The sequence below is a fragment of the Branchiostoma lanceolatum genome, chromosome 18, assembly GCF_035083965.1.
Source record: "Branchiostoma lanceolatum isolate klBraLanc5 chromosome 18, klBraLanc5.hap2, whole genome shotgun sequence".
Taxonomy (NCBI): Eukaryota; Metazoa; Chordata; class Leptocardii; order Amphioxiformes; family Branchiostomatidae; genus Branchiostoma; species Branchiostoma lanceolatum.
In genome coordinates, this window is record NC_089739.1 from 11,979,463 (window position 1) to 12,003,807 (window position 24,345).

At 39.6% G+C, this 24,345-nt stretch overlaps 3 protein-coding genes and 1 long non-coding RNA gene across 4 annotated transcripts; 2 read left to right on the forward strand and 2 right to left on the reverse strand.

Annotated features, from left to right (window-relative positions):
• Nucleotides 1-234: 234 nt before the first annotated feature.
• LOC136423991 (collectin-10-like) lies at nt 235-769 on the forward strand. The gene is made up of 2 exons (XM_066412391.1): nt 235-613; nt 759-769. Exons 1-2 carry the CDS (start codon nt 235-237, stop codon nt 767-769), a joined length of 390 nt encoding a protein of 129 aa, XP_066268488.1.
• A 3,546-nt stretch (nt 770-4,315) lies between these two features.
• Nucleotides 4,316-24,342, reverse strand: LOC136424765 (5'-deoxynucleotidase HDDC2-like). The gene is made up of 6 exons (XM_066413415.1): nt 24,229-24,342; nt 20,635-20,759; nt 18,972-19,074; nt 7,092-7,160; nt 5,892-6,030; nt 4,316-4,554 (listed from the first exon to the last, which is right to left on the reverse strand). Exons 1-6 carry the CDS (start codon nt 24,283-24,285, stop codon nt 4,388-4,390), a joined length of 660 nt encoding a protein of 219 aa, XP_066269512.1. The 5' UTR covers nt 24,286-24,342; the 3' UTR covers nt 4,316-4,387.
• LOC136424784 (uncharacterized) lies at nt 11,332-14,257 on the forward strand. The gene is made up of 2 exons (XR_010753919.1): nt 11,332-12,637; nt 13,283-14,257. It is a non-coding gene; the product is annotated as an uncharacterized lncRNA (long non-coding RNA).
• LOC136424761 (large ribosomal subunit protein uL15m-like) lies at nt 23,183-24,230 on the reverse strand. Its single transcript, XM_066413412.1, has one exon. It carries the CDS (start codon nt 24,082-24,084, stop codon nt 23,197-23,199), a length of 888 nt encoding a protein of 295 aa, XP_066269509.1. The 5' UTR covers nt 24,085-24,230; the 3' UTR covers nt 23,183-23,196.
• Nucleotides 24,343-24,345: the final 3 nt, after the last annotated feature.

Consider the following 24,345-nt stretch of genomic DNA (forward strand, 5'->3'; position numbering starts at 1 on the left):
GGTAGATGTTACCCAGTCCCACCACTTTGGTGTATTTCTTTGAAAATTCGCTTGAGGGAGAAGCGAATGTTCCTCATTTGCATGTCATAATCTCACACATGTTCACTTCGTTCATAGCCACACACTACATGTACGTACTTCGTCTAGGGGAAGTATAAGTACCATGGGCTTAATGGACACAGAGTATATTTTTCAGCCGGATCTTGTCCCAACGGCTACACAAGGAAGCGCGAAATGTGCTACAAGGTGTTCAACACACCTAAGACCTTCATCGACTCGGTCACAACATGTCGTGAAGAAGGAGGTACCCTTGCCATGCCCCGAGACGCTAAGACCAACGCCTTCCTAGCCTCCTTCTACATGTCGAAGAAAAGCCGAGGAGTATCTGATCTCGTGTTCTGGATCGGCCTTCAAGATCAAGAAAAAGAGGGCACATTTAAGTGGTTGGATGGCTCAGCACTTGGAAGGTACAGACTGTGGAGCCCAGGACAACCAGATAGCGGTGGGGCCGATGAAGACTGCGTCGTCTCTGGCAATGTACCTCTCCGAGGACACATGTGGTACGACACACCATGCTACTATCAGCTCCGCTTCATCTGCCAGGTCACCCCAGGTACTTCACATAATAATCTTATCGCTTCACTAGTTGATATGATTAACTGGAATTTACTCATCTGTTGGTTTGAATATGCCGTCAAATCATCCATGTTGTTTCTACAAAGTTTTTGACGATTTTGTACGCTCTATTGTCTCTACAGGACGTACCTAGTCAACATGCTGCGCTCTTTCAACCAATTTGGCATTGTGAGAAGGTTCTTCAAAAGAACATCAGAGCAAGAAAACATGACAGGGGATTTTCAAATCTAAGGCTAAATTAAAAGCAAGATCTGGAGGCCAAACAAGCAAGTTGTTTTCCCCATATTCTTTGGATTCTAGTTGATGACAACTGTTTGTACTACTTTTCAATCACCAGGACAGTTCCTGCAGGATGGATCTGTCAAGTTTTATTATCAGTCAACATTATGCCGTGGAAAAAAGAGTGTTGCTCTGATCATCTTTTCAGCGAAGGAAAACAGGTTGTCTTAGAATTAATTGAAGCAACCAGCTGCAGAGTTGTCAATCAAGGTTTAATGAGATAAATGACTACACCTTATGTCATCTAGAAATAAAAGGGCCGTTTGTCCCATGGTGCTGTTTTCATAAGAAATGATAATCAGATTCTTATTCAACCAGGAACAAGCATGTAGTAACTATAGTAAAGTGATTTTTGGAACTACATGTATTAGGCAACAGCTGTTAGAGACCACAACATCTAGACAGAAATGTAATTGTGGTTAGTGATAATGGTGTATAACTGTTTTCTATAAGTCAACCGTTAGCAAGTTGACAGAGCTCTTCATTTGATACACATGTCAAGATGATGCAATTGTGTGATTTGCTGTAACAATAGTTAAGTTACGTCTGGAACTGGTAGACATCACATATTAGACAACAACTTCTGGATAACAATCGAAATATAACTTGTAGTAACTTGTAGTTTTCATGTTAGTCAACCGTTATATTATCGAAATTTGCATATTGACAGAAATTGATGTGATTGTGAGATTTGCTGTAATAGATGGAAGTACAGCCGTTCTTCTATATTAGTCAAACCTTAGTAATCACAAGAAAACGTACTATACTTTGCCAACTTTGTATCGCTGACTACGTATTGAAAAGTAAAATGTACCTTTGTCACGCTATTTAGTTTTGTTCTGTGAGTTTGTTTCTCGAAATCTTGCCATTGCAATGCCACATTTTGTTTTATTTGTTTTCTCGAGTATCAATCTTATCCTCCTTAACAATCAGAGGAAGTTTTGTCCATCTGTGAGAACAGATACTTAGACAAGCAAAATGGCAAAGATATGGACTCAAGGCTATGGAGATTAAAATAAACATGGTGTTTAGATGTAACTCGTCATATCTCAAGTGTTTTTATTACACAATTTTATCATTATATGTTTATATCATCTACTGCCAAGATACTGAAATACAGGAATGTGTACGTCGAAAATCCAAACTGTAATCCTAAAACAAAGAAGGAAACTCTGTTCACCTTTTTTTCTCAACAAATTAACAACCACTACTACGAGTATTTTTTTCCACGTCAGAATCTTACAGTTTTGAAGGTTTTAGCACGTCATTCAATGAACACAGCTGTCCTATTTTCTGGTGAAATAATATAGTAACATCATGAGTTACTATACTCGGTTCTGATAAACACCAACAAAGGTCAATTGGGGACGGACTGATGTAATACGGGTAACCTGATCTTGTTGCATATTTAGCATAGTATTGTAAGTTTTCAACCGAACCACCTTTAGCTCCCTTGAAAAACACGCCATCAACCCTTAACTTCGTATTTGCCAAGGTCGAACTGATTACTTTCCTTTGACTCAATTTGTGTTACAAGAAATCAACGTTCCCGTGGCTATTGAAGGAAGAACATGTCACGCGGTGTATGTACTTGATACCTCGGATTCAAATTTAAAAGATATACAGAAAAGGTCTATTTAAAAAAAAAAAAACAGTGCATCTCACATTACAGGACAGATGAAAAAAGATGCAAATGGCGATCGAGAGTTTCCGGAACTACTTTGGTGGCATCAATCCGCTACTGACGAAAATGAAGGTCAATATTTTTATCTCAGTATCTGTATAGCCGAAATAACCCCCCGTCTGAAGATATTTATAATAGAAAACGTTTCGGTGACCGTCTGTCTATGTAGTATATGTGACAATACTTACCGTTTGGGACCGCATGTGTTAGCAGCGACACCTAGCTGCAGTGTAAAGTAGAAGGTGACAGACGGTCACAGAAACGTCAGATTTTGTAAATATGTTGGTTGTCAATAAGGACCTTTGTTGCCCAGCACTATGTTTGGTTGATGAAAACCGCACCAAAACATGATACTGTTCTAGGGACTATGGTCTATGCTGTCGCCCTTTGAACACGATGCTTAATCTCCAAGCAGATCTAACGGTTGCAAAGACCGTATCCAACTGGCAAAAGGAGTTTCTATTGCAATAGAAACTCCTTCTGCCAGTTGGATACGTTCTTTGTAACCGTTAGATCTGCTTGGAGCTTCGGTTGCAATAGAAACTCCTTTTGCCAGTTGGATACGGTCTTTGCAACCGTTAGTTCTGCTAGGAGATTACACGATGCTACAGGTTCGAGCAACATGATTAGTTGTTTTCTTCGTGTAGCCCAAGACAACAAGTGATTTTATCGTTACAAAACAAAAAAACTAAAATCATGAAACAAAGCGAAATCTTTTGTTTAGGTCTTTTGTTCCAACATGATTAATTTACCTTTAATGTAAAAGAAATTAAAAAAAAAAACACGACCAAAGCAAATCATTTTTGTCTTGAGTTTTTAAGTAAAGGTTAAACTAATCACTGAATGAGCTTCAAACATCGCAATTTGCATGTGTGAGACAAATCATACTGCTACTTGATTGTTTTGGTCCTAACATTTTGAAAGAAAGGTCACAAGTTGTATTGTCTAGGAGAAAAATAATACCTCTATTATAAAATACATTGAACATTATGCAGAAAAAACAGTTTGTTAATACTTACATGTAATCATCGCAAAATACTACAAAAGATCGACAACAAAAGCAGAGCTTCAGACAATTCAACTTTATAATAACATATTTATGATACATTAACTTTCTACTGGAAGGCAGATTGTGTGGCATAAAACTGTTCTAACAATGACAAGGAAAATAAGTCCTTCAGTTGTTAGAGACAGCAATGACGATGTCAGAGACACTGGTTTATACGATGATGATTTGCATACGGGTAATCTAATAGAGAAAGTATTGGCATATGGTCTATCAGACTAGCTGGCTTGGTGCATCCCATAAAGTAAACACTGGAAAAGCAGTGACCAATAGTGATAACATAAGAGACTGTCATTTGCATTTTGGCCCAAAAAACAATTAAAAAAGAATCTTGCAGCCAAAACTCCAATGCGGCAGAGGGTTGTGGGTAAGGTCAGAGGTTAAGTGCCCACAGAAGTAAACAAACATCAACCTTGAAACATTGTGAAAACAGCTTGACAAAGAATTGCTTTGAAGTGAGGGTCCTTAAACTTTGACCTTAGACCACAATGCACCAGCACTGCACATGTACATGTAAAATCGGAACTGTTACATGGCTTATACGTTACAACATATCTTAAAAATGAAACATGTCTTTCCTGACCAACTGACAGCAAACAAAAACAACCTGAAATGAAAAAATCTTAAAATCTTTTCAATTTTGACATACACAGGACTGTATATTAAGCTCCTTATTGAAGGTAATAACATACAGTGAGGAATGGTATGAAATATGATAACAATTAACTAGAACTGGTTTTGTCTTGAACATCACTGCTGGTGAAGGAAGGATCATCCCTCTTGGTTGATGGGTTAACGATTCTAGTTAATGGGTTGTCTGTGTCATCGTTGTCTCGCAGTCTGTTGAGCTCTTCAACCCAAGACTGCACAGATGGGTAATGGAATTTTCCTGTGGATACAAAAATGAGACATGAAGTAAACAAAACCACAAACATCAGGCTGCTAGGGGGCCCAAACCTACTTCTTTCTTACTTCAAAAGCTATCTGCCACCGAAAGAATTAAGACCACAGCATATACATCACCAAAGATACGAAACCCTGAGAGTTCTGATGCAGTGCCAAGGTCATCCACAAGGAGGCCCAAAATCGGTAAGGTCTAAAACACCTACCCACAAATCAAATACCATCGCAGTCGATCAAAAGGTTCTTAACCTTGTTCTTAACTTTAAGTTGTTGCACCGGAACTGCACACGGGTACACACACAAACGGTCTCAAAACTATACCTACATTTTTATGGAGGTAAAAACACTAAGTTCTTGGACGTAAAAAACTAAGTACATGAAAAACCTTTTCCAAGTCAGTTGCAAATTGAAAAATTCACCTGTAAATTTGCCCTCAGAACGAAAAGTAAGAACGAAAGAAAGTGAAATTGGCGGAACTAAATTTCAGTAACTTTAAGAAAGGCAAATAATAAAAAGGGACTTGTTTACCAAGTAAGGCTGTATATTGCTTTGCTGGACTTGATTGAGATCTGTACAACATCCAAGAACTGAGTCAAAAAAACTTGAATGTCTAAAACTTCTGAACCTAAACCTGAACTTGGACCTGATCAAACTAAACTGGTATTCACCACTAGTACCAATTGTATTTTACAATAGGACAACCAACAAATCTAGTTAGTGTTACTACATTGTAAGCTGTGTATTATGACATGTTGAAGACTGGCTGTGAGGTGCATCCATGTATTGCCAACATAGAAGTAAAAGTATAGGGAAACATGGATACATATCAGATTCCATGTAGCAATAGCCAATAGTATTCCAAAAGATGGACTGGACAACCCCTTGTCAAACTTATAGGAAGCCAAAAGGCATGGTCGGGAATCCTACTATGCTATGCTAAATATACCAACAAGTATAGTCTCCATCGAAAATTACATTAGTCTGTCATAATTCACCGCTATATCATTAATTTAAAAATCGTGGCATACGCCATCGTCCGGTGACCTCGGTTGACTTGATTTTTAAATTGATAATATAGCGGTGAATTATGACGGACTAATGTAATTTCGATGGAGACTATAGTAATACTTTTTGGTATATTTAGCATAGCATAGTAGGATTCCCGATCTTTTGGCTTCCTTTAAAGTACACTGTAGGTAACAACCAATGGCCTTTTGATTAAACTGCCAACTGTTCAATTTTACCACCAGATGGTTGTAGCAATTTTTGTGCTGAGTACAGTCTAGCTGTGAAAAGAGCTTAATTCGGACAAGATTGAAACACCTCTAGTTGAGTTGAAGAAGTCTTGAAGTTGTCCGTGGCGGTTCTGCAGAGTCTCGTACTCGAATGCTTGCAGGACCATGTCAAACTTGTCCAAGTCCTTCACTGCTTTGGCTTCTGCTGTGGACTCCTGCTCGTATTCCTAAAAATGCAAATTCTAGTTTATGAGAGGCAACCAAATTTTTTAAAGAGTAAAGTTCACGCAGGTTGACACATTGATAGATTCTTTTATGTCATACCCATCATGCCATACGTATGGTTACAGCATTGGACTCAGAACCAAGAGGCTCAAGGTTCGATGTTCACCATGCCCCAACGTTTCACCCTTAGGAAAGGCACTTAACACGACCTTCCCTGGCGGTGGAGTGACGCCCAAGGAGCCTCTTTGGCTAATCTGTCTAAAAGATGTGCCAATGCCGATGTGCCAACATCTAGCACATTTGCCACCAAGAACCATGCAATTTTCTGTTGGCATGCCGTAAGAAAGTTTGATGTGGGTGTTCCTGACTGGTTAGTATTTGACGGTATCACACTGGCTTTTATTTGTATCGCAAAAGCTTCCGTAGAATAATTCATGTGACCTTCCCATGAGGTGAGGTCCTTACGTTAGATCCAGCAAAAGAATTTTGACCTTGACATTGATGTTTGTACAATTTTTGTTTGATGGTACAATGTTTTCTTAACTCCTACCCATTTTGCATTGAAATGTATGTTATCTCATGCTGGTATGACAAGAATAGAATACTAGTACTACACTGTGGATCCCACTTTTTCCTTCGTCCAATCCAAACCGCAGGCAGAATAATCAAAAGGCCAGATGTACAATTGTATATGTACCTTGGGTGATAAAGGAATCTATTGCCATCATACAATTATGGAGCATACTACTCTTTTTGCCGATATTGTGGGAGAAGATTGTAATTGTCTTATGACTGCCATGCTTTTTCATGTTTTGCATATACTGTACAATCATGAAACAGGTATCCTATTAGTTCAGTTCAGTTCCTATTAAATATCCTTACAATCTTCCATCACAACATCTGCTTGGAGATAAAAGCTTAGCAACCTTTCTTCGATGGCTTATAACATCTTCTCCTGCAGTAATACACATAGACCACTACATGGTGCTGCTGCACCACTCATACAGCAATGAAAGTATGCAGTACCACAAAGCTTCACTAGGTGGCGCTGTTTCAGACTGACCTCCCAGAGACTGTAGAGTTCCTGGCCCACTTCCCCTCCCACCAGTCCTGACAGGTGCAGCATGGCTTCCTGTAACAGAAATGGAAAAAAAGTCAAATGTATGATGAAAATTTGTACACAATACGATGTAGTATACAAATATTACAACGATGACAGAAAATGTAATTTCTGTAGGATCTTTCTGTCAAATTGAATGAGAATTGAACCTGGTGGCGGTCGTGCTATCTAAAATCATATAATTTTCCATCCATCTATGTAGTACACTGTATATTTTGAACACCTCGACCGGAAACATGTTATGAGTGGAATCCTCTCCATGGCGACCACCTGTCCATCGCGACCGTTTTTGCTCGTACCCCCGGGTGGTTGCCTTGGGTAGGTTTGACTGTACTTATGAATAAATGAGAGACAAACATTCTAGTACGAGACAATGATTCAAGGTAGTTAATTGCTCTACAGCTTGTTGAGCAAAGGAATGGAGAAGCATTGAATTTTCCAAGAGATTCAATTATCTGTATTTTCATTTTTCGGTCCAGAAATAACTTTTATCTAGCCTGGGCACCATCCTCTGTAGTAAATGCTGGCTCAATCTTTTTCGTTTGCCAACCACGGAGCCACCTAAGGGACTGGAAAAAGAATTCTTAGTAATTTTCACTTTTTGTCATTAGGAAAATCATGAACTAAGGTACTAGTATTGGTAGTGCCATGATATGTATACAGAACTTGCATATACAAAGATATGAATGTAGGATTGGTAACCAATGCCTTTATCAACTCTTACATGTAGTTTCAAAGAACACATATCTATGCAAAAGAAATTGTCAAATTATTTTGATATTGAAGGTACCAGAACAAGGACAATGTTGGAAGTGCCACAAAATTTGAGATGATCAGCTAGAATTCATGTTCCTTTGTCTACATCCTCAGCAGTTTGCTAGAGACAATGACAACAGGATGAAAAAATGCCTCAGAAAACACTAGAAACATTTCCGATCAGTCCAACGGCATTTCTCAACCCACTGTGATCGCTGTTTCACCTCCCATAATCTCCTTCCTATAACAGCGAACACGCCCACCAAACAAACAATGGCGGGAAACGTTAACAATGGTCGGACACAGAGCTCTTGAATGTACCGGTTTGGTGCGACGCTATTACCACGTGTGTCCAATAGATCGGTAAATACGGACAGGCGCTTACACTGTTGAATCATGTGGTGGTAATGCTCTTTTTTTTAAAACTCTTCTGACGCAAACTGTAGCTAATCGCAGTAAGACACTGTAAACTAGTGTGGAGATATTAGTGTATTTTCTATCTTTAACATAAGAGTTTTACATGCATTCGACAACTTTTCAGATTCAATCTGTAGTACTAGTATTTCATAGCAGCATAAAACATTTGTATATTTTCTGAAAGGTTTTTACAAAACATCTGACACACAATACTATCTCATTTGTTTGGTGTAAAAAAAAGTTGGTGCTTCTTCGCTAATTGTAACATTACCTGAATCTGACAAAGTTTCACAAGTGTGAATCTACTCCTTTTGAAACCCTGACATGTTTGTTTCAGTGGAAGGAATTTTAGCACTATCCCTTTAAGTCATCAGAGAACCACTAAGCTCAAGAGAAAGAATAACACAAATAATGTACGTCCATTGTCAACTTACTGGAACAATACGCGAACTTACAGTCAAAACTTGGATATGGATGGTCTACATACTTTTGAATACAGCTACATGTAGTAGCAATTTTTGCTGGCATTGATATGAAATGATGATATGTTTTCCCTGAGTTGAAAAAAGATACACTAGGCACTATAAATGCAAGCTTATAACATGACTGTGTGTGTGGTATGGCAAACTTATAAATCTTTATTAAAAGAAATCTTGCAGCTACTGTTTAGTCTTTTCTTGTTGCAAAGTACAGATTACAGGGGGCTGCGTTGAAAACTATTTTCAATTGCCATGATCAGGAGGGAAAGCTTTTTTATCTCTGTAATTCTTAGGAAGATGGCCACATTTTGCATAATTGATTTCCTGAATTTAGCGTAAAATGTAGGCAGTCCTACTGAAATTTCTAATAGCATAATCCATAATCCCCCATGCAGGCCCACATTAAAATAGTACATTTTAAAGTGCAGGGATGTTGAAAGAAAGGAATCTTAACTACTATGAAAATTCACAGGACCATTGTGGGAAGTTACACAGGACAGAGATAAACTCAAACATGCCAGTTTGTTGCTAAATGACTATTACTTGTGTAAGAATGCAGAGCGCAAACGTAGTCAGCGGTCTGTCACGCGACAGTCAACATCCCTGTCTTTCCACTGATGTATGTAACAGTGTGCTGGGGCAGTTAGAATGTCTGTTACAGTGTGCTTCAAGGCAGTTAAAAGTACAAAAACACAAACATACTAAAGGCTATTAAAATCACATTACAGAGATGTAGTGAGTACATGTACTTTGTGCTGAAGTGTATGACATACTGTAGATCAATTTATTTTCAGCTGGGACATAATTTTGCTAAAGGAAAAGATTTTGCATGGAGTTTTAAGTTCATGGTTGAAATAACTCAGTACTATAGAAGTGAAAAAAATAAAAATGTACATTTAGGCCACACCAATCTAATTTCTTGGTTAACAGACTTTTTTTTCAAATCTTAGTATGAGGACATCATTAAAACAGAAGGCTGGGGTGAAAACTTGCACCTGACCCTGTTCACTCCCTGAAATTGTGTGCACCAAAGTACAAACTTTCCTGTAAGATCCTGTTTTCATGTTGATTTTCCAATCTAGAATTTCTTTTTAAATTCCGTTAACCAAGAAATAAAATTGGTGTGGCCTTACAGTGTCATAATTAAGCATTGTAGAAGTCATCACCACAAAAAGGGCAAAAATAAAACCACAGCAAACGTTTCAAAATTTACCGTAGTACCCCAGGTCAAGTGGTCAACTAACCTGCGTTTTTCTCTCCTTTCCATATTACTTTTACGTAGTTAAGGCCACATCATCAATCAATTTCCCAGCATTAGGGAACCTGGCCCAAGTTAAAAATCGCAAATACCCAAAATAAACTAGACATCTGCGAAGAAGGCTACCTAGCTTTTAAGCCCTGTTTATTTAAGTTTAACTCCAACCAACACAATGAAGAATACCACACTCTACAATAGGATGGACTTTTTTTCCTACGGACAAGACAACGCTGTCGCTTCCCCTTCCCATAGATGACAAACTGACAAACAGAAACTATTGTTAGGGGGAGGAAATGCCAACATTGTCTGGGAATCCAGTCTACTGCTGTCCAAATGTACCAGTTTGGCATCAGTTGTTGAGGAGGGGTTTCCCACAAGGATCCTGTAACACCCTCTACAGATCCTGACAGTAGTGTGACAAGCCCTAAACTAACATGAATCAGTAGGGGGGTGAATGGGGAAAATTGTTTCTTCTACTAACTAAAGATGTGTTTGTCTCTATATATACATACTTTGTAAAAGGCTCAAAGGCGTTCAGTGTAATATAACCAGCTGCTGCCGCGCCGCGTGCCTGCGAAGCTGGTGTGTTTGGCTGAAGCCTGAAGGGTGGTTAGCCCCCGTCACAAATAAGAAATTCGGCCCAGTCACAAATAAGAAATTCAGCTGGGCCGACGTGTCGGCGAGCTTCAAATGTGCATTTTCGGCCGAAGTACGGCCCACGTCCTGTTGATTACGCAGGCTTCGGGCGACTTTTAGTAATAAAAGTTGATCCAAATATTGGCCTTCTACCAGGTTAGTCGATACTGACTTCGTCCAAGTCCAAGAGATGGTACCATCTCATGGGGGATTTTTAGTTTTTAGTGTCCGAAGGACGTCGCCCGAGATTTTCATTGGAAAATATGGTCGACGCTCGGGCGATTTTGAAATTCGGCGAACTTTGGGGCAATCTTCAAAGTCGGCAGACGCTCGCATGAATGTGACGCCAGCTTTATACCGGCTACGTATATAGATACAGATACAGAAGGAAACAGGATAAAGGAAAACCGAAAAGTTTTCTTTTGGCAGGTAGAAAAAAGGAAAGAGATGGGATATCAAAGGAAAGGAAGGATTTTGATGGAAACACAAGATACAAGGACAGAAAAAGGACAGGAATAAAAGAAGGAAATGGGAAAGGAAGTACAATGTAGAAAGGAAGAAAAGTATTCCAGCTGCCTGTGTATTATATTAGCATGCCAATCTGAATACCAGTTCTGTAACTTCAATTCTTCATTGTATTTATGTTTAGCCATACCTAGTATGGCTCAACATATTGTTATGTTGAGCCCATAAGTATGGGCTCAACATATTGTATTTGTCTGGTTCTTCTTCTCCTGACAAATCTTCAAATGGCTACTACTCCGCCATTTCTTACCCAACCGACCTGAAATTTGGCATGGAGGTAAAGATGGCGAATACCCCCAGACCCTTTTTAAATCGTTTTGGAACAGGCCTTAAAATCATTTTTATTGGGTTTTTTTGGGGCATTTTTAGACAATTTTTATATTTTGGGCTCCTGTGCCCTGGTATTACAAGCAAATGACCTGGAATTCGGCACAAGGGTGCCTTGAACATGTCCCTACAGGATTTCAATCACATTTTCGGTGTACATCACTTCAAAATGCTTCGTTTTGGGGACTTTTGGACCCATTTTCAGACCAAAAACGGGTCAAAAGTGCTGTCCCCGTTCCATGTTCTATCTAAGAATCCATGTTCTATCTAAGGTTCCGGGCGTTCCATTTGCTGCTGGCCAAAGAACATGTGTTCTTTTCAGGTCACCTGAGGTCATGTTGCAGGTAAACACGCAAGCCTTTGCAGTAAGAAGCTCTTGGCGTCTCGCAGTGTAGTAGGGGTGGCGCAGATCCCGAAATTTGTTCTCCGGCCCCGTCAAAACCGAAAAATGCGCCAAATTCAAGGCGTACGATCTGATACATAACGGTCAAAAATCGCTTATAATTTTATACCAGTAGTTAAAGAAGGTTCTTAACTCAATATCTGTGAAGGATTTACTAAAATACCGTCAACCATAAGCGAGAAATCGCCCATCGGGTTACGCGCATTTCGCCCGCGGGAGCAGGTGCACCCGCTTCCCGGTCACGCACTTGGGGAGGGCCGGCTTCGCGCCGATCCAAATACGGATCGTTACGTCACTCGTAAACAAGAAAACTAGTCGCCAATTTGTAGCCAGCATTACGATCTACAAAATGATGTAAGTGGTCAGCTTGTGCGACTTTCATTGGTGAAAATATTCACATTTTGATTTTTCAAATCGAAATTCCGGAGGGAGGTACCCCGTTAAAAAAAATTTCGACATTGGTATCGTTGGAAAATTCAAGAGATTGTTGTTATTTTGGTACCAAATTCGCATATATTCGAGCCATGGTGGGCTCCGTAATCGGCTGATACTTTTAAAATTGCGAGCCAGTTTTGGGAAGGAAGCAAGATGGTGGACGGCGGCCTGGGCGCTACAGACCGCTGTAGTTCGGAGCCGATTACGTCGGCATCAGGCCAAAATACGGACACTTCTATCACCCAAATGCCAGGTAATGTCTTTTTACAAGTCTTTACGTAGTTTTATGTGGGTTTTGGGTTATTTTTATGTCAAATTTGGCCGCATGATTATCGGTAAACACTGTTGTTTTTGTATGCCGCATGGTAGCTCAAATAATTTGAATTTGCCATTTTAATACGTGGATTTTCGTGCCAGTGGTTGCATGTATGATTACTATAAATCATTTTCAACGCCCTATGGATGCATTTGGTTCCTGTTTTTTTTGCTAGTGCCGTAATCTAAACTTAAAATGCAGAAAACTGTACTTGCTATCCTCACCTTCTGACGTCACTGCTAGGGGGAGGGGGCGGCGGGGATGCCCAGCTGCCCTCTACTCGAGTCGTAGTTTCCGTTGTAATTTATTTTATGAGTAGAAGTATAAACCTCACTTGACAGAACTATGCTGGTCTGTTAAGTTTATTATTAAGTTGTTACATTTATAATGAATGATAGCCTTTATTATTGTATGCAATTACCAGTACTACTTAGTATAAATGTATGGTAGCTAATGGAGGAAATAAAGTACCTAAGTATCCAAGTTTCATATTTATCTCATCATAGATTGTTTGAAATGTGTGTCTGCCATGAATGTATTATATAGTTTGAATTTCAACAGACGTTTTCTCTTTTGACACAGGAATGAAGAGAGTGAAGAGGAGGAAAGTGATGAAGGACCAACAGAACTGCCAGTGAACTAGAAGACGAGACTAGATATAATTTCTATTTGCCGTAAATAACTGTAGTTTTGGTACATAACGAAAGAGAACTTCAGTAACTTCTACCCTTGTAGTGATCAGCATGTGTGTCTTGGTTATCTCAGCTGGATAGAGAAACCATACAAAAAGTAGATTTAGCTTTTGTAGTTGATTCAACTGTAGAAATAGTTCCAGACCAGGGAAGCAATGGCCACTTGTTCCATGATCCAGTTGTCCGATTCCCGTAAAATTGAAATATAATACATGTACAATACAATAAATACATGTACTTTGCCACTCAACTGCCCTGCAACAAGAGACGAAATTCCTGCAGTGAAAAAAGGGGAAGAAATGAAATGAATGCTGGATATTGAATTGTCGGACCAATATTGCAGATTGTACAAAGAATGATATCAGTGTGTACAAATGTAAATATATAGCATTGGGTAATACATGTAGTTCAATATTTCTGGATCAGATTATATTTTTGAGGCTAAAATTGGAATCAGCATGTGTCTAAACCTCTGTGTACCACGTTTTTTTTTCTTTTGGTGTATCTTCAAGTATAAGGAAGATATGCAAGTTGCATATTTAATTAGCGGATGCACATCTTATTACCTCAGGAAATCAATTATTCATCATAATTCATAATTTCTGAAGCAGATATATAGATTTTATGGCCGCCATATTTAGATTCAGCATGTTACAGAACCCATGTATGCCAAGTTGTTTCCTTGTATATTGTACGGTTACAGAGATATCGCAATCTTGCATATTTAAGATGTCCTGTGACCATGTCCATTTTTTTCCCACTTTTGGTGATATTTTGAGATGAGAAATCTAAAGAAACGATGAAGGCAAAGCTACAAGCTTTAAGGACTTGTTAATATCATTGTAAATAAAGAGAATGCAGCTTATTTGGTGCTTCTATTGTGAATTATTACTGAGTTATGACAGTTTTAAGATATTACATTTTAACGGTTTTTACGGATTCCGGAGAATTTGAGGACTAATTCTCAGACCTTTGAATGGCCGTAACTCGCTAACGTTATGTCCGATTTTGTTGAAACAAAAAACATTCTGTTTCTTTCACAAATACCTATCAGATGACAGATATCAGATTAAAAAGATATGAAGAGTTTGAAATTTTTGTTTTTGCACGGGTGATTCTGGAACAGTCAATTTATGCATCGGGAGGGAGATTGGCAAAGTATGATGCTCTCGCAAATGTTGCCTTCCAACATGCAGGTAATAATTCGATTTGCCCAGGAGTTATTTTGGGACAGCCGACTTCTTGCATGAGGAGGAGTATGGGCGAAACATGCTGAATTTGCTCTTAAAGCAAATGACGGCCAGTCTAGTTTTTGTTCATGTTCTTCTCCTGCCATATCTTCAAATGGAATCTACTCCGTCATTTTTGGGCCAAACGGCCTGAAATTTGGCATGTAGGTAAAGATTGCAAATACCCCCAGACCCTTTTTTGATTGTTTTGAAACAGGCCTTAAAATAATTTTTATGGAGGTTTTTTGGGGCATTTCTAGACAATTTTTATATTTTGGGCTCCTGTGCCCTGGTTTTGCAAGCAAGTGACTTGAAATTCGGTACAAGGGTGCCTTGAACATGTCCCGACAGGACTTCAATCACATTTCTGGTGTACATCACTTCAAAATGCTTCATTATGGGGACTTTTGGGCCCATTTTCAGACCAAAAACATGCCAAAAGTGGTATCCCCGTTCCATGTTCTATTTGCTGCTGGCCAAGGAATCCATGTTCTATCTAAGGATCCCTGCGTTCCATTTGCTACTGGCCAAAGAACGTGTGTTCTATTTAGGTCACCTGAGGTCATATTGCAGGAGCACATGCAAGCCTTTGCAGTAAGAAGCTCTTGGGGTCTCGCAGAACTTGTAGAGAGAATTTTTTGCACGGGTGATTTTGGAACAGTCAATTTATGCATCGGGAGGGAGATTGGCGAAGTATGATGCTCTCGCAAATGTTGCCTTTCTACATGCAGTTAATATTTTGATTTGCCCAGGTATTATTTTGGGACAGCCCACTTCTTGCATGGGGAGGAGTATGGCTAAACATGCTGTATTTGCTCAGGGGCAAATGACGGCCTTTCTAGTTAAATTTAAATCCATCAGTGAACTGGACATCAGAAATATTACCACCTTAAATCATGGAATATTTGCAGCAGTTTTATGTTTGCTGTTTTCACATACAAGCAACTCATCAAATAGTTACTATGTGCTCTGTCTTTCTACTGTGCTACCACTGTGTTCTTTCAACCGCGAATTTCAAATACAGTCCCCAAGTCACTCCTTTTCCTTTCATTCTGTGGACAAACTTAAAACAATTTACAGTACCGGTATATACTCCGCTTGAAGCCAACTTCAGCTTTTGAACCACCTTCTGCAAATGCGTAACCATACATGTAGATAGCCTGTGTTACACAATGTCTCACTGCCAGGGCCTGATTGGAAGGGCTGTTAAAAGCTTAATTTCAATAGTCAAGTTATTAGTTAAGCCAACTTGAGGAATAGAAAGTTATCTCCAACGAGTAAAAGAAGTGCATCTAGCTCTGTTCATCTTTGGAAACACTTTGTACATATTTTACATGCTACATTTTCTTTATTGGTCAGCACATATACAAAACCAGCCAAAAAGACATGAGATGACACCACACATCTGCTTGGAGATCCCCGTGACCTCATGTCATGCCAGCTGCAGGTGTTACATGTCCCCCTCAGTTGATGCCTGTTTACAACTCATCAGGTACAAGTGGGAGGGGAAGTTTGGGGTCTCTCTGTGACCCTACAAATATGGCCTGAGGCTGTCTCAAGTCAATTTTGTGGATGACATCTTATTCTATTGATTTTTGGCTGCTCTCCATGACAAAAATTATTGTTTTTTCTTTCTGAGATAACGTTTTGTATTCTGTATAGTATTGAATATGTCCAGATGAGAGATATAGAGGGAGATGGTAAGACAGGAATTGATCGCAAATGTACTTTTTTAAATCAAACTTTGTAATCATGACTTTTCATTTATTACTTGGCTTGGATTACGGACTTGGCTTACAGATTATGAATTAAGACACAAACTGATTTTCAAGTTTTCACCCTGCCTTTTATGCTGCCTACGCCTTACGGAAAAGAGCATGCAGACCCTCTTAAAGGCAACCTAAGCAATATTAGGGTGTTGAACGTTGTATTTTCAAAATCAATTTTCTAGTGATTTTATCCATAGTAAGTTTAACACTATCCCATTGCATATGGGCCATCGCGGAGTAAAGATTTGATGTCTTTGTATGGTTGGAACTCATTGAAGATCTGAGCACTATTATTTCAAATTTTCCAAACATGCACGATATTCTTACCGATTAGTCCCGAACGCTTCCGGACAATAATTCACGTGGTCATGTCTCAATGTACTCGGACATTGTGATGTCATGCGGCCGGAAGTTACCGAAAATTGTCCACAGAAAACAGCTATGGCTGTATTCTGGGCTGATTTTTGGGTGGTACCAATAAATGAAATACCCCTTCTGTGACTTGCTTCTGCACAGTTTTTAAACGCCCAAAGTATTTAAAAAAAAATGATGCAAATATGATGAAATGGGAAAGTAAATGTCAATTTCATACAGTTTGCCTTATCTGTTAACTGTACTTGTATTTTGTTTTGTTGTGACCTGTACTTAGCCAAGTGTGGCAGAAAGGTCTTCATTCATTCATTCTTATCCAGAATATTTCCATTTTTCGCTTAGGGCACCTTTAAAAGAAGGGTCTACAGCCAGGTGATGACATCGTCTACAGGTGATGACATCCACAGAACTCAGCTAGTGTGGCCTCCCCACAGCCTGCCAGTCCCCCACACCAGCATGACCTTTCCCATGCCCCTGGAGTAAACGGAGGCCTGCTGCATGTGCTACTGATAAAACACTGCCTGAGAGGGGGGAGGGCTTTAATTCTGCAGGAATGGAACCCTGCTGGCAGCCCAGTCTGCACCAGTGTGGATTATTTATTGACACTCTAGATAGTTGGAGATGGAGTAAAGATGTGATAGTCTTGAGAACAAATCAGGTAAAGCTATAAGACAATACACAAGATGAATTAATACTAGTAGTCTGTAAATTATGCAGAAATGTTTGCAGTGGTTTCATGTTCGCGTTTTTGCGCTGAACTCTTCAGCGCGAACTTAAAACCACTCCGAAACTTTTTCACAACTATGACTGTAACGCTACTATTGTTACAAATGCAAATTTAAAATGACTGCGAACACTCCATTTTCTCCCTACCAAGAAATTACAACCAGCAAACATTTCTGCATTTACAGTATTAATTGATACTCTAGACAGATTGAGTTGGAGATGGAGTGAAGATGTGATGAGCTTGAGAAGATATCAGTAAAGCTATAAGAAAATGCACAAGATAAACTGATAGAACAGAGCGTTATGAAAGCAAGGTGTCTCAACTTGATATTATGTATATACAGTATATATATACGTTTGTGGTATATTGAGTATGCAAAGAAAACTGTGAACTTAAATTTAAAAAATGCCATGAAAATTTCAAAAATTTCAGTACAGTGAGATCTTAATGACAGTGGGTTAGTATCAGGGTAACTTTTTGAAAGAATGTCTAAGCTAAAACAGCTAGCATTAAGTAAATATTCTATGTCATTATTCACAGATGCAAAGTTTAAGGAAATCTGGATAAAATCGGAAAAATTAATTCTAGACACCTCTGACAAAAAGTAGAAACAAAGAAAAATGCTGGAATTCTGTATTCCCAATGCAGGAGTCATTTTCTGATTTTTCCTTGACATTTGCCCAAGTAAAACAGGAAGTGTCTTCTCCTTTTCCCAGTTCAAGTCAAGGCTAAGACTCTGCAAGCTAAGAAAGGACCCACTGGAGATAAGAACTCAGTCAAGGAGGACAGGAAAATAAACATGGAAGTCAAGGATATCTTTAGATTAGAAGTCTTGTTGTAAGCTAAGAATCAGGAAACGGACTTATGGTGTTGTGATATTGTGTATTTCCAGTTTCGCCACAAAAATGTTGTATTGGATTACCGCTGTCTCCAGCTTTGAATTTTTTTCAATCCTCCCATTGCTTGGCAGTTCATGTTGTTTTGAATTCTCCTGGTTAACTCTGATGATGTTTTCCAATAAGAATTTTCTAGAAAAATAAGAAAAAAATTATTTCGCTGCCTCACTATACGATTCATTTTTTGTTTGGTCGAATTTGGTATTTTTACAGATTCTTTCCTTAAGTTATTTTTTCTTGAAAATTTGATTCCGCTAGAATAAGCTAAGTTTCTGGAACTTTCTTGTTTTTCCTAACCTAGCAAATTTGAGAAAGCTGATTCTTATTTTTCTTGAAGATACAGTACTGTACAAGAATAATTTTCTTGAACTTTTGCCAGGAGAATTGGCCACCATAGGTTTTCATTTGCAGGAGCAGTCATTTCCAAGGGGTAAATGTTAACCTTCCTGTGGACTGACTCTCCTGGCCTTAATCCCTTTTTTGTCAGATGCTATGATCCATACCCCTTAGGTACACACTAGTAAACACTATTTGTAAACCTACAACCATCCTGTTGCAAGGGATCATGGGAAGGGTGAATACTGACCTTCTCCCGCCTGTGTTTCTCCTCCTTACTGATGCCGTCGGCTGGAGCGATATCTCCCACAATGCTCTCTGCCATGTCGTGGACAAGGGCTATCTTGATGCACCTGAAACAGAAAGGAATTTGTCTAATTTGGCTTATGAATTCACTGATATGTAGCTATTAGGGGTGGATACCGGTTTGGCTTAATAAGGTCCAAGTCCAAGTTTAGGTCCAGAGATTTAGGTTCAGGTCCGGACCTAAACCTGGACCTGATCCTGTCCAGTTGGTGATTTGTTTTATTAGAACAATATTAAGCATAGAGAATTAATACTGACACGCACGACTATAAAAGTTTCTTGGTGAGAAGACTTTCAAAATAAACCAGCGTTTGATATTTGAATGTTGCCTTTTTTGTCAAAGGGGAGACTCAAAACGCTTTTTATCAAACAAAATAGAAAATATATTTGTACTTTCTTCAGTTTTTTTTGGCTTTCAGGTTTTTTGGACTCAGTTCTTGGATGTTAGAAAGGTCCTAATCAGGTCCAGCGGACCGGTATCCACCCCTAGTAGCTATGACAATTTACATTTCCAAAGTGTTCTTATTGCTCTATAGAAATCGTGAAAAATTACATTTTCATTTAAGCTGTGTTAGAATGGCAGTTGAAATAAACGTAGAAGTATTCAGAGTGAGTTGTGTAAACTTCCATCACACTGCAAATTCATTTTACCTTTTGACATTTATATTTGACAGCAATCAAGAGTTTGATGTGTCATTGAGTTCAAACTGTAGTAACAAAGTGCAAAAAAGAGCACATGTTTGTGGTTTTGAAAAAAAGCTCACTACAGAAACCATGAACCACTGTAGATATTTCAGGATCTTCAGTACTTTCCCCTACAACAATTTCAAAGAACTTTCCTGACTGGAGACAATACAAATTTAGAGCAAAAAGGCTATGTTTGCAAGAAGGTTAAACTAAAGAAAGGAATGTAATTTGGTCAAAATCTCACTAGTGTTAGCCCCAGCTCTGACATATTGTATTAAGAAAGGGATTGCATTTCGAATGGTAAATAAAGCCAGCGGCCTTGCATATGACTACCCCGGTATGAGGGAGCTTCATGTGTTAAGTTTCTGGTGTTAAACCACCGTACACATAAAAGAACCCACTCCACTTGTCGAGAAGAGTAGGGATGACCCGGTGTGTTTGGCCCAAACAGTAAGCCGTAGTGAAGCCACATTGCACTTCTACAAGCTACTTGAAAAAGCATTGTGCTTCACCTCAATAAGGATAACAAACTACAAAGGTAAAAAAAAGGTAAAGCAGGCATCCTCAATTGAGGTGAAGCATGATGCTTTTTCAAGTAGCTAGTGGTAGTGCAATGCGGCTTCGCCACGGCTCGCGTTTTTGGCCAAGCACACCAGGTCACCCCTACTCTTCTCAATAAGTGTGTTGGGTTCTTTTACGTGCAGAGGTTTGACGCTTGAGGCTTACCCCCAAAGCTCCCTCATACACGGGGCCAACGGCTTTACGTAACCATCCGAAATGACGAATGCAATCCCTTACAACATGTCGGAGCTCGAGTCGACCACTGAGGTTCGAACGCGGGCCCTTCGGTTCCACGGAATTTGACAAAAGAGGAAGATAATAACTGATATGATCAATTCCAGTTCAGATTCAGTTCTTACTTGTCCCTGTTGAGATCCCCCTCCCCGTCCAGTAGGAATGCCATGATGGCCATCCTGTACATGTGATCAGCCACACTCTCCACATTCTGTACACCACGCAACACCCAGCCTGTCCGAGGGACTCTCTGGAAAAAGAACATAAACAGTAAGTGTGATATATATGTCCCTATATTTGGATACAATGTTGTACTGTACTTCAAATATTTTTGGTACTTACTAAGTTACTTAGGGCCTGTCACACTTACAAGTGTGACAGGGCCCTAAGTAACTTGCGTATATTGAAGTGCGCGTGAGTTGAGCATCAACACTTTTTTGGTTTCAGTAAAGTTTGCGGGGACAAATTTGTTTTCTTCTTTGGCCCACCATTGTGCAGCCTAGTGATTGAACCTAAGAAATCACTTCATCGGCTGCAAACTTAACCTAAACCAAAAACATGTTATAACGCAACTCATGCAGACTTGCATATACCCACAAGTGCGACAGGGACTTAAGATTGTTTCTTCTTCTGTATCAATATCTATTGAATATTTGTTGCATTAGCCAGTTACGGTTTTGTGACCTTGAGGAGATGACCTTGAAAAGGAACACCTGTTTCACCATACCTTCCTGTGAATGTGATGGAAAAGTGTAATAAATAAATAAATAGCTAATACGGAACAATGTACAAACTGTACTGGATTGCTGGAAGGCCTTAGTCATGATTTGCAACTTTTCTGATCGGTGTGAAAATCAATTTGACCCTAAAATGAGTTAATGTCCAGGTATTGTATAAACTGTTTACATTTGTGCATTAAAGGTTATGAAGTATACTGGATTTTCTCTCTTCCATTTTATTGTTTACAGCACAAGAAGCAGACTTGTTACATGGCATTCCTTGTATGATTGAAGACCATTTTTTTTTTTCCGAAAATAATTTCATCAGGTTGGTAGAATATAGGATATAGGGGATTCTTTTTACACAACCAGGAATCTCACCTGCTGACGTTTCGGTGTCTGTCAGACACCTTCTTCAGAGCTTCTGACTGGAGTACTACTTCTCACCGCTATAAGTAGCCGATAAGAACCGAGACGAGGGGGGATACAAGCTCAGCCACGTTTGGGATTACTTTCTCACCACAAAAGCGCCACCTACATCGCCTACTTATAGCGGTGAGAAGCAGTACTCCAGTCAGAAGCTCTGAAGAAGGTGTCTGACAGACACCGAAACGTAAGCAGGTGAGAATACCTGGTTGTGTAAAAAGAATCTCCTATATCCCAGCTTTTTTTTACTCTCCAAGCAGAGGTTGCTAGGGTTGGTGGAAAGAAAACAGGGCATGTGAGGTCATACAACATGTATCTTCCCTAGAGCTGTACATGTAGTTCCTTTACTTCTGAACCTTACTGACTTCCCTTTGTATCTCTTAGCCCTCAGCATGGAAAAGACTATCTCACTAATTCTAAGGTTTTGTTTACATGTTTGTCTGTATATCAGGTGGCTGGTTAATATGGGAAGTTAGGGACCAATATCAATAAGGAATTGTGGTTGGTATAATGCAGGGCTGCCTCTAGCTTTACGTTTTTTTCCTGTCCCACTGGTTGTTTGGGAGCCCATGTTGTTGATTTCCTTGTTACATTTGTCATTTTAAGCTTGCAAAAGTACATTTTTCATCAATTTTACCTCACGATGTTGATATTTTTAGATGGATGGGGTGAAGTGACAGAAGGATGGGTCCTGGAGACTGCCCTGGTATAATGCGACCACTGTAACCTACATGTATAAGTGTAAGAGAGGAACCCCTTTCAGCAGTTCTTTCTTCTAGTTTTCAATCTTCTGGTGTACTGGAGTCATAAGTCCTGTAACTTATGATTCAATATACAATGTACTGTAAATGGGGAAATATTCCTGGTGGTTTATGTTCGCCCGCTGGATTTGAAATGATCTCTACCCTTTTGTTTCAACTGCAAACTTAAACACTCCATTTTATCCCTACTGCGAAATTAAATCCCTGCAAACATTTCCCCTTTTACAGTATCTGTTGATCTCTAGAAACTAAATCTAACTCAGTTAATTAACAAGTATCGACTACAGGTTAACAGGTTAATAACAAAGTTGAAAAACAAACAAAACTTCTTCAATATTCTTTAATAGAAGGGCTGAGAGCAGATGGTGGTCAGAACATCCAAACAAAAATAATAATTTGCTCTTCATAGAATCATTCTCAAAACTACAACTTTTACAATTTATTTCAAACCTTGATATACTTTTTACGTTCTTCTTGAAGACTGCTTAATGGAATTCGAATTGTAGTATTGATCTTCAAGTAAGCAAGATGTTGTTGCGAAAACATTTTACCTTCTATAACTCCATTTACATGTATTTTCATAATGCTGCTTGCCACATCCATATATCTGTCCCAAACATTTCAACTTCCAACAAGTATATATTTCCTGATATCACTAATCGTTGACTCCTTCCTCAGAAGTACACAATTTTTTTTTTTTTTCAGCAATCATATCCTAGTACACTACCATGTTAGATCATCTTTCTTACTCCTAGCTAAATAAGTCGTAGTGTTGAATTTCTTAAGACTTGTAGAACTCCAGAAGATCTGGATCTGTTGGTTTCAGAACAGTTTTTCTATTCATGTCCACAAGCCAGCCTGTTCCAAGTCCAAACAGAATCTGTCTTGGATCCTTTCTTATACTCAGCATCTTAAAACGTTCTTCCAAGGACAGGTCCGGCAACTTGTAGCCGTACTTGTCTGCTAGTGCCAGCCGAGCTTTCTGGATTTCTTGCGGATCAGAGAGATATCCTCGATACTCAGCGCTAGTGTAGTATTCCACTAAATCTTCAGGTGGCAGCGCTCGCTTTGGAATCGGGATGCCCTTGGCGAAGTATCCTATCGGGTCACACAGGATCAGTAAGGACATGGGATCGTAGTACGCCGTGGATATAGTCCCGCCGTTTCGTTCCACTGTCGCGATGGCCAGCTCGGAGGCGTACTGTACCTCGATGTTGATCTTCGCTTGGAAGATGTCTGCACCCTCTTCTACAAGGTTGATGCCGTAGTGTTGCCTCTTGGGATTGATGCTAACGCCGCGGCTTACGGTAAGCGAAGCGAGATCTATCGGCTGCGTGGTGTCAATGCGACCCATGTCGATGAGATACTGCAGACGGTTGAGCGAGAGCGGAGGGTACTGCCTACGACGGCTGTGGTCGTCATAGTAACCATATTTGGGGATGCGAAGGTAGAATGGCGTGTTCCCGCCTTCAAATCCGAGCCTTGGTCTGGTGCCTCTTTGACCTTGACCCTTGTGCCCTCTACCACATTTCCGTTTCATCTTGCCGCCCATACGGCGTGGCGCCTTGGTAAACGCGCCGGGGAGGGCTTTGATGTTCGTCAGACCCACGCGAGGAAGGTTTTTGAGGAGGTTCAGAGCCCCACGTGTGCCCTTGCCAGCGGACGCCATCTTGGATTTTCCTTCGGTCGAGTTCTAGACAAACAAAACCGAATATATCCCCCAAAATCGGCAAAATGGAACCTGTTATAGTCAGGGAACGATCTAGAACCACGTAACTCTTCCTCAACACCTAGAACTGGAGAAAACACCCACTTTTAGCTGTCCGACGAGCATCATGAATTCGAGCAGTTTTCCCCTGGACGCCGCCATGTTCTTCTAGCCAGTAACCAATCACGACCGCTCTAAGAAAATGTGGTAGAAACAAAGTCT